Source organism: Mustela nigripes, chromosome 5 (assembly GCF_022355385.1).
Source record: "Mustela nigripes isolate SB6536 chromosome 5, MUSNIG.SB6536, whole genome shotgun sequence".
NCBI lineage: Eukaryota > Metazoa > Chordata > Mammalia > Carnivora > Mustelidae > Mustela > Mustela nigripes.
This window is the reverse complement of record NC_081561.1, coordinates 64,527,673-64,543,781: the sequence shown is the minus strand read 5'-3', so window position 1 is coordinate 64,543,781 and position 16,109 is coordinate 64,527,673. Positions and strand designations below refer to the sequence as shown.

At 38.1% G+C, this 16,109-nt stretch overlaps 1 protein-coding gene across 1 annotated transcript in view; it reads left to right on the top strand.

Annotated features, from left to right (window-relative positions):
- The window catches only part of DNAH8 (dynein axonemal heavy chain 8), a 367,659-nt gene that overhangs the window by 190,841 nt on the left and 160,709 nt on the right, over positions 1–16,109 (top strand). Inside the window, exons 54-57 of the mRNA XM_059400544.1 lie at positions 12,270–12,412; positions 12,919–13,053; positions 13,453–13,575; positions 14,796–15,009. Of these exons, the coding sequence (XP_059256527.1) occupies positions 12,270–12,412; positions 12,919–13,053; positions 13,453–13,575; positions 14,796–15,009 (615 nt within the window). The remainder of the gene's footprint in view (positions 1–12,269; positions 12,413–12,918; positions 13,054–13,452; positions 13,576–14,795; positions 15,010–16,109) is intronic.

Below are 16,109 nucleotides of genomic sequence, written 5' to 3'. Positions count from 1 at the left end.
TTTTAATGTACTGTTGAATCCTATTGGCTAGTATTTTGTTGAGTATTTTCGCATCTGTGTTCATCAAGGATATCGGTCTATAGCTCTCTTTTTTGGTGGGATCCTTGTCTGGTTTTGGGATCAAGGTGATGCTGGCCTCATAAAATGAGTTTGGAAGTTTTCCTTCCATTTCTATTTTTTGGAACAGTTTCAGGAGAATAGGAATTAGTTCTTCTTTAAATGTTTGGTAGAATTCCCCCGGGAAGCCGTCTGGCCCTGGGCTTTTGTTTGTTTGGAGATTTTTAATGACTGTTTCAATATCCTTACTGGTTATGGGTCTGTTCAGGCTTTCTATTTCTTCCTGGTTCAGTTGTGGTAGTTTATATGTTTCTAGGAATGCATCCATTTCTTCCAGATTGTCAAATTTATTGGCGTAGAGTTGCTCATAGTATGTTCTTATAATACTTTGTATTTCTTTGGTGTTAGTTGTGATCTCTCCTCTTTCGTTCATGATTTTATTTATTTGGGTCCTTTCTCTTTTCTTTTTGATAAGTTGGGCCAGGGGTTTATCAATTTTATTAATTCTTTCAAAGAACCAGCTCCTAGTTTCGTTGATTTGTTCTATTGTTTTTTTGGTTTCTATTTCATTGATTTCTGCTCTGATCTTTATGATTTCTCTTCTCCTGCTGGGCTTAGGGTTTCTTTCTTGTTCTTTCTCCAGCTCCTTTAGGTGTAGGGTTAGGTTGTGTACCTGAGACCTTTCTTGTTTCTTGAGAAAGGCTTGTACCGCTATATATTTTCCTCTCAGGACTGCCTTTGTTGTGTCCCACAGATTTTGAACCGTTGTATTTTCATTATTATTTGTCTTATGATTTTTTTCAATTCTTCTTTAATTTCCCGGTTGACCCATTCATTCTTTAGAAGGATGCTGTTTAGTCTCCATGTATTTGGGTTCTTTTCAAACTTCCTTTTGTGGTTGAGTTCTAGCTTTAGAGCATTGTGGTCTGAAAATATGCAGGGAATGATCCCAATCTTTTGATACCAGTTGAGTCCTGATTTAGGACCGAGGATGTGATCTATTCTGGAGAAGGTTCCATGTGCACTAGAGAAGAATGTGTATTCTGTTGCTTTGGGATGAAATGTTCTGAATATATCTGTGATGTCCATCTGGTCCAGTGTGTCGTTTAAGGCCTTTATTTCCTTGCTGATCTTTTGCTTGGATGATCTGTCCATTTTAGTGAGGGGAGTGTTAAAGTCCCCTACTATTATTGTATTATTGTTGATGTGTTTCTTTGATTTTGTTATTAATTGGTTTATGTAGTTGGCTGCTCCCACGTTGGGGCATAGATATTTAAAATTGTTAAATCTTCTTGTTGGACAGACCCTTTGAGTATGACATAGTGTCCTTCCTCATCTCTTATTATAGTCTTTGGCTTAAAATCTAATTGATCTGATATAAGGATTGCCACTTCTGCTTTCTTCTGATGTCCATTAGCATGGTAAATTCTTTTCCACCCCCTCACTTTATATCTGGAGGTGTCTTCGGGCTTAAAATGAGTTTCTTGGAGGCAACATATAGATGGGTTTTGTTTTTTTATCCATTCTGATACCCTGTGTCTTTTGACAGGGGCATTTAGCCCATTATCATTCAGGGTAACTATTGAGAGATATGAATTTAGTGCCATTGTATTGCCTGTAAGGTGACTGTTACTGTATATGGTCTCTGTTCCTTTCTGATCTACCACTTGTAGGCTCTGTCTTTGCTTAAAGGACCCTTTTCAATATTTCCTTAGAGCTGGTTTGATGTTTGCAAATTCTTTCAGTTTTTGTTTGTCCTGGAAGCTTTTAATCTCTTCTTCTATTTTCAATGATAGCCTAGCTGGATATAGTATTCTTGGCTGCATGTTTTTCTCGTTTAGTGCTCTGAAAATATCATGCCAGCTCTTTCTGGCCTGCCAGGTCTCTGTGGATAAGTCAGCTGCCAATCTAATATTTTTACCATTGTATGTTACAGACTTCTTTTCCCGGGCTGCTTTCAGGATTTTCTCTTTGTCACTGAGACTTGTAAATTTTACTATTAGGTGACGGGGTGTGGGCCTATTCTTATTGATTTTGAGGGGCTTTCTCTGAACCTCCTGAATTTTGATGCTCGTTCCCTTTGCCAAATTGGGGAAATTCTCCCCAATAATTCTCTCCAGTATACCTTCTGCTCCCCTCTCTCTTTCTTCTTCTTCTGGAATCCCAATTATTCTAATGTTGTTTCGTCTTATGGTGTCACTTATCTCTCGAATTCTCCCCTCGTGGTCCAGTAGCTGTTTGTCCCTCTTTTGCTCAGCTTCTTTATTCTCTGTCATTTGGTCTTCTATATCACTAATTCTTTCTTCTGCCTCATTTATCCTAGCAGTGAGAGCCTCCCTTTTTGATTGCACCTCATTAATAGCTTTTTTGATTTCAACTTGGTTAGATTTTAGTTCTTTTATTTCTCCAGAAAGGGCTTTTATATCTCTCGAGAGGGTTTCTCTAATATCTTCCATGCCTTTTTTGAGGCCGGCTAGAACCTTGAGAATTGTCATTCTGAACTCTAGATCTGACATATTACCAATGTCTATATTGATTAGGTCCCTAGCCTTCGGTACTGCCTCTTGTTCTTTTTTTTGTGTTGAATTTTTCCGTCTTGTCATTTTGTCCAGATAAGAGTATATGAAGGGGCAAGTAAAATATTAAAAGGGTGGCAACAACCCCAGGAAAATATGCTTTAACCAAATCAGAAGAGATCCCAAATCGTGAGGGGGGAGAAAGGGGATAAAAAGAGGTTCAAAAAGGAAGAAAGAAAAAAAAAGAAAAAAGATAAAAAAAAAGAAAAAAAGAAAAGAATTAAAAAAAGAAAACACCTAAGAAAAATATAAAAAAGAAAAAAATATATATATTAGATAAACTAGTAAAAAATCGTTAAAAAAGAAAAAGGTAACAGTTAAAAATAAATTTTTACCCGAAGGCGAGAAAAAAAAACAAAAAATGAAAAAGAAAAAAATTAAATTAACTGCAAGACTAAAAAAAATCACAGGGGAAAAGCCATGAGTTCCGTGCTTGGCTTTCTCCTCATCTGGAATTCTGCTGCTCTCCTTGGTATTGAAACCGCACTCCTTGGTAGGTGAACTTGGTCTCGGCTGGATTTCTTGTTGATCTTCTGGGGGAGGGGCCTGTTGTAGTGATTCTCAAGTGCCTTTGCCCCAGGCGGAATTACACCGCCCTTACCTGGGGTCGGGGTGAGTAATCCGCTGGGTTTGCTTTCAGGAGGTTTTGTTCCCTGAGCGCTTTCCGTAGAGTTCCGGAGGACGGGAATACAAATGGCGGCCTCCAGGTCTCCGGCCGGGAGGAGCTGAGAGCCCAGGGCCACACTCCTCAGTGCGCCCTCAGAGAACAGCACCCAGTTACCTCCGTCTGCCTGACCTCCGGCCGTGCTCCGAGCTCACTGAGCCTACGACCGGTTCAAGGTCACCCCGAGCTGCGAGCTTACTGTCGGCTCTGTCTCTGTAGCCGGCTTTCCCGTTCCAATACCCACAAGCTCTGCGACACTCAGACACCCCTGATCCTTCTGTGACCCTGCGGGACCTGAGGCCACGCTGACCCCATGTGGGCTTTGCCCCGGGTAGCCTCTGGAGCGATGTCCCTCAGCGGAACAGACTTTTAATTGTCCTGATTTTGTGCGCGGTTGCTCCGCCGCTTGCCGGGAGCCGGCCCCTCCCCCCCGGGGTCTATCTTCCCGTCGCTTTGGATTCACTTCTCCGCCGGTCCTACCTTTCAGAAAGTGGTTGTTTTTCTGTTTCCAGAATTGCTGTTCTTCTTCTCTTCGATCTCCGATGGATTTTCAGGTGTTTGCAATCTTTAGATAAGCTATCTAGCTGATCTCCGGCTAGCTGAAGTAGTCTCAGCCTGCTACTTCTCCGCCATCTTGACTCCTCCCCCGCTAATACCATTTTTAAAAGGCGTATATACAAAGAATCATAGAGTTTTGCATATTGGCCATGTTGGGAACTGATAAGAGACTCTTGGCTTCTCCTGTTTTTGGAATGGCCTAAGTGAAATCTTGCATAAGTAAGTTGGCAATAGCTCTTATATCATGTGCTTTCTTTTTTTTTTCTTAAGATTATATTTATTTATTTGGCAGAGAGGCAGGCAGAGAGAGAGGGGGAAGCAGTCCCCTTGCCAAGCAGAGAGCCCGATGTGGGGCTCGATCCCAGAATCCTGGGATCATGACCTAAGCCAAAGGCAGAGGCTCAACCCACTGAGCCACCTAGGTGCCCCTTACGTCATGTACTTTCTGATGCTTGAAGAAGAAGAAGAAGGAAGGGCAGCAGTATAGAGAACATAAATTCTTCACGATGCGATAACAGATCAATCCTACAACTTCCCTGTTGGAAATGCCAGAATAGTTAGAGAATGAACCAAGCCAATGGCGTCCTACTTAGGATTTACATGTAGGACTTCGCAAAGCCCAGTGCTGTGACCTCAGCCCCCAGCCTCCTGTTTGTGGCAGGGTCCAGCTTCCCTGTCTCTGAGAGAAATGCCCTTAAATTCAGTGCCCTGTACCCAGAGTATAGCTCTCAATTCTTCTAAGCTCCAGAGAAGATAAAACATGATTCCTAAAAACTGTATTTACCTCTAATTCTTCCCAAGACCTCCAAACAGCAAGAGCACTTGTTGTTTTTTGTTTTAATGCATAAACTCTAAAGAACAAGAGAGTAGACAGCAAAAATAGCATTTTGAAAGCAAGAAGGCAGAAAGGTAAGGGATACTTGCTTTAGCACACTGGCTAAGGTAAGTCCTAAACTGACAGTGGGAAGAGTTGAGAAGCAATGTAGTGTGTGCCACAGAACCTTCAAAGGGCTTGAGAATTGGAAAGAGGTAAAAACCAGCAGGCTGCTTGTAAGTCTGTTTAAGACACAGACCTCCAGGTCCTCTTTCCAAAGTCACATGGCTAGAGACCTGCACCCACCTCACACTAGCTGAAGATGGAAGAATTAGTTTTGGGGGAGTATGAAACACAGAGTTGCCTAGATTTGGAGGACACTGGACACATGTGAGAATAGAAGAGTCATAGTGAAAATAGAGATTAAGTGAAAGTCTGTGTTTTAGAAGGTTTTTAAAAGAGACTGAGGCAAGGGACACCTGGGTGACTCAGTGGGTTAAGCCTCTGCCTTCAGCTCAGGTCATGATCTCAGGGTCCTGGGATGTAGCCCTGCATCGGGCTCTCTGCTCAGCAGGGAGCCTGCTTCCCTATCCCCCAACCCCCACCTACTTGTGATCTCTCTCTCTCTCTCTCTGTCAAATAAATAAATAAAATCTTAAAAAAAAAAAGAGACTGAGGCAAGTGAATTATTTTTGCTGGCTATCTTTAATCAGAATGACCAGTAATTCTACCTGTGATTACATGTTATTAAAGATTTGGGATCATAAAAAGGAGCTCTAATTCAAAATGCCAATGACAATGAAATGCAACCTTGGAACTAGATATGAATTTTGTTATAATCCAAAGCCAATCAAAAAAAGGTTCTTTGAAAAGATCAATAGGATTGATAAATCTATTATCAGAGATACCAAGGTAAGTAAAAGAGAAGGCATAAATTACCACTGTCCAGAATGAAAGAGGGAACATCGCTACAGGCCCTGTGGACATTAAAAAATAAGAAGTGAATACTAGGAACAATGTCATGAAAGCACTCTTGACAATGTAGATGAAACAGGCAAATTCTTTGAAAAATACAAGCTATTAAACCTCATCAAGAAGAAATAGATATCCTACATATCCCTATATTCACTAAAAAAAAAAAAAAGTATAATTAAAAACCTTTCTACAAAGAAAACTCCAGGTCCAGATGGCTTTACTGGTGAATTTACCAAATAGCTAAGTAAGAAATAATGCCAGTTTTACAGAAGTGCTTCTGAAACATATATTTTTATAAGGACAGTTTTATAAGGATATTTTATAAGGACAATATTATCCTGATATCAAAACCAGAGAAATACATTTTAAGAAAAATAGAGTATAGACCATTATCTCTTTGGAGTATTGATACACATTTCTTTTTTCTTTTTTAATTTTTAAAATTTTATTTTAAGTAGGCTCCACATCCAGTGTGGGGCTTTCAGACCTGAGATCAAGAGTTGCATGTTTTACTGACTGAGCCAGCCAGATGCCTGGACACACATTTCTTAGTAAAATTTTAACAGGTTAAATCCAAGTAAGCATTTATTCTAAGAATGGAAGGTTAGGTTAACATTCAAAAAGCAATCAATATAATTCATCACATTAACAGACTAAAATCCAAACAAGCCATCAGTCCTCTAAATAGATACAGAAAAAGCAGTTGACAAAATTTAACACCCTTTTATGATGAAACTCTCGGTAAACTAGAAATAGAAACTTCACCATTTGGAAAAGGAGCATCTACAAAAAGGCTAACATTATACTGAATGGTGGAAGACTGAATACTTCTGTCCCAAGATCAGGAACAGAACAAGGATGTTCTTTCTCACCATTGCTATTCAACGTTGTACTAGAGGTCCTAGTCAGTGCAATAAGGCAATAAATAAATAAACACAAAAACAAATACATAAAATATCTAAAGATTAGAAAAGAACAAGCATATCTCTCTTTATTTGTAGACGATGTGACCATCCATATACAATCCTCAAAAAAGTTATTAGAACCAGTAAATAACTTTAGCAAGGTCATAGGATAAAAGGACAATATATATTATACAATAAATTGTATTTCTATATGCTTACAGTGAACACTTAGAAATTGAAATTTTAATATACTATTTAAAATAGCATCCAAAACTTAAGCAGCTGTGAAGTTAATATTGATTGCTATATGCAGAAGATGTTATGTACAAACCTAATGGTAACCATAAATCAAAACCCAGTGATAGATGTGGAAAGAATAAAAAGAAAGAAGTCCAAATATATCATTAAAGAAAGTCAACAAATCATGAAAAAAAAGGGAGGATCAGAGAAAAACCACAAAAACAACCACAAAACAAGTAAAAAAGCGGTAATAAATAAATACATATCTATCAGTAATAACCTTGAATGTAAACGGACTAAATGTTCCAATCAAAAGACATAGGGTAACAGAGTGGATACAAGAACTATCTATATGCTGTCCACGAGAGACTCATTTTAAACGTAAGGACACCTGCAGATTGAAGGTGAGGGGGTGGAGAACCATCATCTATCATGCTAATGAACATCAAAAGAAAGCGGGGATGGCCATACTTATATCAGACAAATTAGATTTTTAAAAAAAGATTTTATTTATTTATTTGATAGGCAGAGATCACAAGTAGGCAGAGAGGCAGGCAGAGAGAGAGGAGGAAGCTGGCTCCCTGCTGAGCAGAGAGCCCGATGTGGGGCTCGATCCCAGGACCCTGGGATCATGACCTGAGCCGAAGGCAGCGGCTTTAACCCACTGAGCCACCCAGGCGCCCCCAGACAAATTAGATTTTAAACCAAAAACTGTAACAAGAGATGCAGAAGAGCATTATATCATAATTAAGGGGCCTGTCCATCAAGAAGATCTAACAATTGTAAATATTTATGCCTGCAACTATAGTAATAATAAAAGGACAATTCAATAAGAAGATATAACAATTATAAATATTTATTCACCCAAGATGGAAGCATCCAAATGCTTTTTATGTATCCAAATACATAAAAAGAGTTAGTAACAAACATAAAGGAACTAATCTATAATAATATAGTAATAATTCCCCTACAGTAATAGTAGGGAATAACAATACTCCACATCAATGGATAGATCATCCAAATAGAAAATCAATGAGGATACAGTGGCACTAAATGACACAATGGACCAGGGAGATTTAACAGATGTAATCAGAACACTCCATCCTTAAATAGCAGAAGACACATTCTTTTCAAGTGCACATGGAACAGTCTCCAGAAGTTGTCACATATTAGCCTACAAACTGCCTCAACAAATCAAGAAGACTGAAGTCATACCAAGCATTTTTTTTTTTTTTACCACAATCCTATAAAACTAGAATTCACAAGAAAAAAAATCTGGAAAGAGCATAAATACATTGAGGTTAAATAACATGCTATTAACAATGAATAGGTCAATCAAGAAATCAAAAAAGAAATGAAAAATTACATGGAAACAAATGAAAATGAAAACACAGTGGTTCAAAATCTTTGGGATGTAGCAAAAGCAGTTCTAAGAGGGAAGTTTGTAGCAATACCTTAAGAAGCAAGAAAAATCTCAAAGAAACAGCCTGACCTTATGCCTAAAGAAGATAGAAAAAGAAGAAACAAAACCCAAAAGCAGCAGAAAGAATGAGAAGGGAGAAGGTCACAGGGAGAGGCAGACTCCTTGCGGAGCTGGGAGCCAGATACGAGACTCGATCTTTGAATCTGGGATGATGAACTGAGGCAAAGGCAGTCGCTTAACTGAGACACTCAGGTACCCAGAAAGAAGAAATTTAAACAGACCAATTACCAGCAGTGAAATTCAATCAGTAATAAAAAAAATTCTCAATAGACAAAAGTCCAGGTCTAGACAGCTTCATAGGTGAATTCTATCAAACATTTAAAGAAGAGTTGATACTTTTTTTTTCTCCAACTACTTCAAAAAGTAGAAGAGGTAGGAAAATTTCCATATTCATTCTATGAGGTCAGGTTCACCCTAAAACCAAAACCAGATAAAGACACCACAAAAAAAAGAGAATTATAAGGCAATATCTCTGATGAAAATAGATGCAAAAATCCTCAACAAGATTTTGATTTTGATGAAGTCCCAAAAGTATTTTCGCTTTTGTTTCCTTTGCCTTTGGAGACAAATCAAAAGCTTCTGCACAGCAAAGGAAACAGTCAAAAAAACAAAGAGGCAACCCACGGAATGGGAGAAGATATTTGCAAATGACAGTACAGACAAAAGGTTGATATCCAGGATCTATAATGAACTCCTCAAACTCAACTCACACAAAACAGGCAAACATATCAAAAAATGGGCAGAAGATATGAACAGACACTTCTCCAATCAAGACATACAAATGGCTATCAGACACATGAAAAAATGTTCATCATCACTAGCCATCAGGGAGATTCAAATTAAAACCACATTGAGATACCACCTTACACCAGTTAGAATGGCCAAAATTAACAAAACAGGAAACAACATGTGTTGGAGAGGATGTGGAGAAGGGGAACCCTCTTACACTGTTGGTGGGAATGCAAGTTGGTGCAGCCTCTTTGGAGAACAGTGTGGAGATTCCTCAAGAAATTAAAAATAGAACTTCCCTATGACCCTGCCATTGCACTCCTGGGTATTTACCCCAAAGATACAGATGTCGTGAAAAGAAGGGCCATCTGTACCCCAATGTTTATAGTAGCAATGGCCACAGTCGCCAAACTATGGAAAGAACCAAGATGCCCTTCAACGGACGAATGGATAAGGAAGATGTTGTCTATATACACTATGGAGTATTATGCCTCCATCAGAAAGCATGAATACCCAACTTTTGTAGCAACATGGACGGGACTGGAAGAGATTATGCTGAGTGAAATAAGCCAAGCAGAGTGAGTCAATTATCATATGGTTTCACTTATTTGTGGAGCATAACAAATAGCATGGAGGACATGAGGTGTTAGAGAGGAGAAGGGAGTTGGGGGAAATTGGAAGGGGAGGTGAATCATGAGAGACTATGGACTCTGAAAAACAATCTGAGGGGTTTGAAGTAGCGGGGGTGTGGGAGGTTGGGGTACCAGGTGGTGGGTATTATAGAGGGCATGGATTGCATGGAGCACTGGGTGTGGTGAAAAAATAATGAATACTGTTTTCTGAAAATAAATAAATCAATTTAATAAAAAAAAATAAAATAAATAAACCTTAAAAAAAATCCTCAACAAAATACTAGCAAACTGAACCCAACAATACATTAAAAAATTACACATCACAATCAAATGATATTTAGTTCCAGGATGCAAGGGTGGTTCAATATGGAAAAATCAATCAGCATGATACTTCACACTGAGGAAAGAAAGGATAAAAACCATATGATAATTACAACAGACACAGATACAAAAAGACATTTGGCAGGGTACAACATCTACTCATGATAAAAACTTTCAACAAAGTAGGTCTAGGGGGAACATACTGCAACATAATAAAAACCATATATGAAAAACCCACAGTGAACATCATTCTTAAAGGAGAAAAACCAAGAACTTTTTCCCTAAGGTCAGGAATAAGACAAGGGATGTCCAAAAGACAAAGCAAGAAACAGACTTTTTTTTTTTTTTTTTTTTTTTAAAGAAACAGACTTTTTAACTCTGGAGAACAAACTGATGGTGCCCAGATGGGTGGTGGTGGGGAAGGGGGAGGTGATGGGGATTAAGGAGGGCACTTGTTATGATGAGCACTGGGTGCTGTATGGAAGTGTTGAATCACTATATTGTACACCTGAAACTTATGCAACACTTTATGTTAACTGTATTGTAATTAAAATAGGAAATGTCATGGAAATATACATCAGATAAAATAATTTAATACAGAATGCATGAAGGCTCTTTTAATTCTATAATAATGGGTAGACAGCCAACCCAAATTTTTTAATAAATGGGCAATAGATTTCAATACATGCTTCACCAAAAAAGACCTATAAATGGTGAAAAAGGCACAAGAAAAGATAATTCCACATCATTGGTTATCAAGGAAATGCAAATTGAAACTGTAATGTTATATCATCACACAGCCACCAGAATGACTAAAATGAAAAGATTAGTTCTACCAAATACTGGCGAGAATGTGGAACAACTGGGGCTCTCATATAGTACACAATGGTATAACCACTTTGGAAAACAGTTTCTCAGTTTCTTGAGAGTTAAACATATACTTAACATATGACTTGATATTTTGCAAGGAAATTTGAAATTGAGGTCATTCCTGTAGTACTGAATATTGTCTTTGCTACTCTCAAATGTGTGCTCCCCTGCTCTGTTTTTGTGCACTCAGTATACACAGCACCTTTTTTTGGTACAATCCTGAATGGTAGTATGGTATTTCTGGAGACATTTAAAATGCCTGTCAAAACGAACAAAGCAATACCAACAATGCAAGTAATCTAATTTAAATGGTAGCAATATTAGCGAATCTGACCAAGCTGGCCTAACCAATAGTGATTATAAGCCTTCCTAGGTTGTAAGGCACATTCCAGATATGCTAAAATATAAATAAATAATTTTTAGAATTGATGAAATGTGGTAATAATAATTATCATACCAATAACATCAGTTAATAAATTAGTAGTCAGGAGCCTGAGTACTTTATTAAGTAGTTTTAGAGCTAGATTTATTTTTCCCATTTTCCATGGCAAACATTCTATGTTCATTAATCAGTTACCCCTTTAGGTGTTTCTCATTCTTTTTTTTTTCTTATTTAATTTTATTTTTTCTGTGTTCCAATATTCATTGTTTATGCACCACACCCAGTGCTCCATGTAATTCGTGCCCTCCTTAGTACCCACCACCAGGTTCACAAAACACCCCACCCCCACTCCAAAACCCTCAGTTTGTTTCTCAGAATCCAGTATCTCATGATTTGTCTCCCCCTCTGATTTCCCCCAATTCATTTTTCCTTTCCTTCTCCTAATGTCCTCCATGTTATTCCTTATGCTCCACAAGTAAGTGAAACCATATGATAATTGACTCTGCTTGACTTATTTCACTCAGCATAATCTCAATTGATGTGGGTTTCCTACTAGACACCAAATATGTCTTTGGTTTTTACCACTAGCCAATCCTAATTCCATTTCGGGCCAGATCTCTCTAGATGAATGATTTAGAAATTTAAAAATTGACTTTATAAAAGTGGCATAACAGATTTTTTTAAAGATTTTATTTATTTATTTGACAGACAGAGATCACAAGTAGGCAGAGAGGCAAGCAGAGAGAGAGAGGAGGAAGCAGGCTCCCTGCTGAGCAGAGAGCCCGATTCGGGACTCGATCCCAGGACCCTGAGATCATGACCTGAGCTGAAGGCAGCGGCTTAACCCACTGAGCCACCCAGGTGCCCCGAGGCATAACAGATTTAAATGATCAAATGCCATATATATTAGATAAGCCGCTATGTTAGCATATTTTTGGAAAATGTTTTAAATGTTCCTATGATTCTGTTGCTTACTTATAGTATTTGCATTTTTATATTTTGAGATAACTTTCAAAGAATGCAGTTTTTGATGAATTAAGATGAATTTTTACTTACTGTGTAGGAGATTGGGAACACTGGAATAAGAAACTTCAGCCATATTATTATCCAACTGACAGTATTCCAGAATATTCATCTATTTTGGTTCCAAATGTTGACAATGTTAGAACGAATTTTTTGATAGACACCATTGCAAAGCAACAGAAAGTAAGTTTGATTTGATAGTTTCTTAGCTGATCACAAACCTATACAAAACACATGCCTTTTCACACGCTACAGATAGAAAAACCAAATTCCAGCACAAAGGGCTAGAGGTGATGCCATTTAAAGGAAGCACATTTAGGAATTGAACCCCAGGACATGCTTCAATTCATTATCCCCTGAGCTGCTGACGTCCAGCTTGCAAGGGAAGTGGGTGTCTGCTCATAGAGTCCCTCCCTACTCCCATGGTCACGTGACTATTTACCCATACTTCCTTCCAGCATAGTTATAGTACACATTTTATATTGAAATTCTTATTTGAACTAGAATTGATTGGTTGACTGATTATTTTTTTTTAGGATTTATTTTGATGTGGGTCTAATTCTAAAAAGTGATTACAATTAGTTGTGTTAACTATTACAATGAAGAAAAAAAAAAGCTACCAGAACCATAAGGTATTTAAAGCTGAATGCTTTACAACCCCTTTCATCATGATTATCTGATTATTGCAGGCCGTTTTGCTCACAGGAGAGCAGGGAACTGCAAAAACTGTAATGATTAAGGCCTATTTAAAAAAATATGATCCTGAAGTACAGTTATCCAAAAGTCTGAACTTTTCATCTGCCACAGAACCCATAATGTTTCAGGTAAAACCCATCATCTGCTGAGGTAATTAACATTTTAAATGTTTTGAGTGCTGGTTGCAGTAAAATGTGTATGAATATAAAATATGGTATGTATGTGTGTGTGTGTGTGTGTGTGTGTGTGTGTATAGGAAATGGGGCTGCACTTGGCATTCAGCTATTAGCTTTCCTAGGCCAAGTATAAACAGCAGATTTTCACCTAATATTGAGGTTGAAGCTGAACTTTGTGTATAAAATTCATGATTCACATTTTAATAACTTATTTTTTTGCAGTCTTACAATGTCTATTTTAATAAACATTTATGTAAGTTAAATAAGTTCTACTCTGAAAAACAGGCTCATCATTTCTAGGAAAATGGGTTGAAATCTTAACACTTAAGACAAACATTTCCTCTTCTCTAGAGAACAATGGAGAGCTATGTGGATAAGCGAATGGGAAGCACATATGGGCCACCAGGAGGCAGAAAAATGACTGTATTTATTGATGATATTAATATGCCTGTGATTAATGAATGGGGAGATCAGGTATGACTACATTATCTCATATAAATGATATTTAATTGGTATTTTTAGTTATATTTGAAAGGTCTTAATAGCTTTCATCTTGTGAAGCTGAGTAGCAATTCTCTCAGTTTTGGCTTCTCTGTTAAGAGCTGGCATTCTCCCTTCTTGAAATCCCTGTGTGTTTTCAGCAGTACCCCTTCCTGCCTTCAGGCTTCTCGATTTCACCATCCTTTCTGACTCCTCTTTTTCTTTCCCCAGGGTTTTATCCTTGCTGTTACCTCTTATTCTATATACTCCCTCTGAGGAATACCCAACTTAGAAAACACCTTTTTTTTTTTTTTTTAATTTTTAACTCTGTCACATACGTGCCTTACTCGTGATCATCTGTCAACCCCAGAGTCATTCTCTTTCAGAGACCGTCACTGATGATTTCAGAATTCTGCATGTTCCTTGTGGGATTCTCAACACCTCCCTCTCACCACTGCCCACTGCCTCATCAGTAATGTCCACCTAGAGCTTGCCAGGACCCATTCCATCTGGCCTTTTATCTGAATTCACCTCAGATACCTATAGGAAGTCAGGACTCCCAGATCCGTGCTTTCCCTGAGACTGTTCCTCAAACAGCTCTGCATGGCCCTTGCAATAGCAAGAAGAGAAAAAGCCAGTGAGGGAACCCTATAGAGCAGTGAGGGATGGGTGGAGAAAGAGTGATTTAGGAAGTTATCCAAAGTCACAAGGTGAGCCTGGGAAGAACTGAGCCTCTGAATTCAAAAGAGGAAAAGTTGTCAGTGAGGAGGGAGCGTTAGCAGTGTGAGAGGCCACCAAAAAGATAAGAACGTAAAACAGAAACCCAAAACACTTAGTAGTCCTGAACGCTCAAGAGTAAAACCATCCCACATTCTGATTTAAAGTAGTTTGAAGTGTTCAGTATTGATACTTGTAACTCTGAATACTGTTGTAACTCTACCAACTATTCCTTTACTCATTAAATTTCTTTGGAGATCCATTTCATCCACATGGTAAAGAGCACCCTGGACTCAATTCAGACGTTTAGCTTATGGTTTTGTTCATGAATGGTAGTACTGAAATCAGATGGCCTTGCAGGTGACCATCAACATTCACAAACACTTCACTGACAAGTGTTGAATACTTTCTTCTAATCTCAGGTGTACAATTTTGTAGGAGTTGTGGAGGAATATGATAGTGGAATGTGACTGAAGTATCACTGTATAAAATTTCAGATAACTAATGAGATTGTGCGCCAAATGATGGAAATGGAAGGAATGTATAGCTTGGATAAGCCTGGAGACTTCACTACTATTGTTGATGTGCAGATCATAGCGGCAATGATCCACCCTGGAGGCGGTCGAAATGATATTCCCCAGCGTTTAAAAAGGCACTTTACTGTGTTTAACTGCACATTGCCTTCCAACGCTTCAATAGACAAAATTTTTGGTATGGCTATTTTTTCACGTTTCTGTCTTTTTTTGTTTGTTTGTTTACTGTATTACATAATGGACATAAGCCAAGCAAAATCTTATTTAGGAGACAGAAAGGCTCTGTCTGTAGTAGGGATTCATTATCTGAAATGCAGAGCTAAACACCAGAGAGGAGGGACTAAATATTCATGTTTATAGCCCATTCTAAAAATATTTAAAAGTTTGGCTTTAAGGTTTTAGTTTTCTTGACGTGATCAACCAGAGAAATTTGAACTAATAAATGACAGCAGATCTATCATGGATAAACAATATAATGTATCAAGTCAAAAGTAGCATTTTATGTAAGTTAATGAAATGAGATTTTTAAAAAAGATTTTATTTATTTATTTGACAGTCAGAGATCACAAGTAGGCAGAGAGACAGGCAGAGAGAGAGGAGGAAGCAGGCTCCCTGCTGAGCAGAGAGCCTGATTCAGGGGCTCGATCCCAGGACCCTAGGATCATGACCTGAGCCGAAGGCAGAGGCTTTAACCCACTGAGCCACCCAAGCTCCCTGAAATGAGATTTTTTGACAACAAATTTAGGCTCATATAAATTGTTTTGTCAAAAATTATATAGATCAAGGCATACAAGAGGAACTGACCCATGCATATATGTACATTAATTGAAATAGCAAGTACTAAAGATTAGGAAAAAAAGGAAAGGGCAGACTTTCAGTAAATAGTAATGGGATATGCAGTAATTTTAATGTGAAAATAATTGGAATGGAACCCCTACCTCACGCCAGGCATATCATCAATACAGACAGATTAAAGACTTAAAAAGCATTTAGAAGAATGCCCAGGAATAAATCCCACTTGATCATGGTGAATAATTCTTTTAAGGTACTGTTGGATTTTATTGGCTAGTATCTTATTGAGAGTTTTTACATCCATGTTCATCAGGTATAGTCTTCTTTTTAGTGGGGTATTTGTCTGGTTTTGGAATTAAGATAATGCTGGCCTTTGTAGAATAAGTTTGGAAGTTTTCCTTCTATTTCTATTTTTTGGGAACAGTTTGAGAATAGCCATTAACTCTTCTTTAAATGTCTGATAGAATTCTGCTGGGAAACCATCTG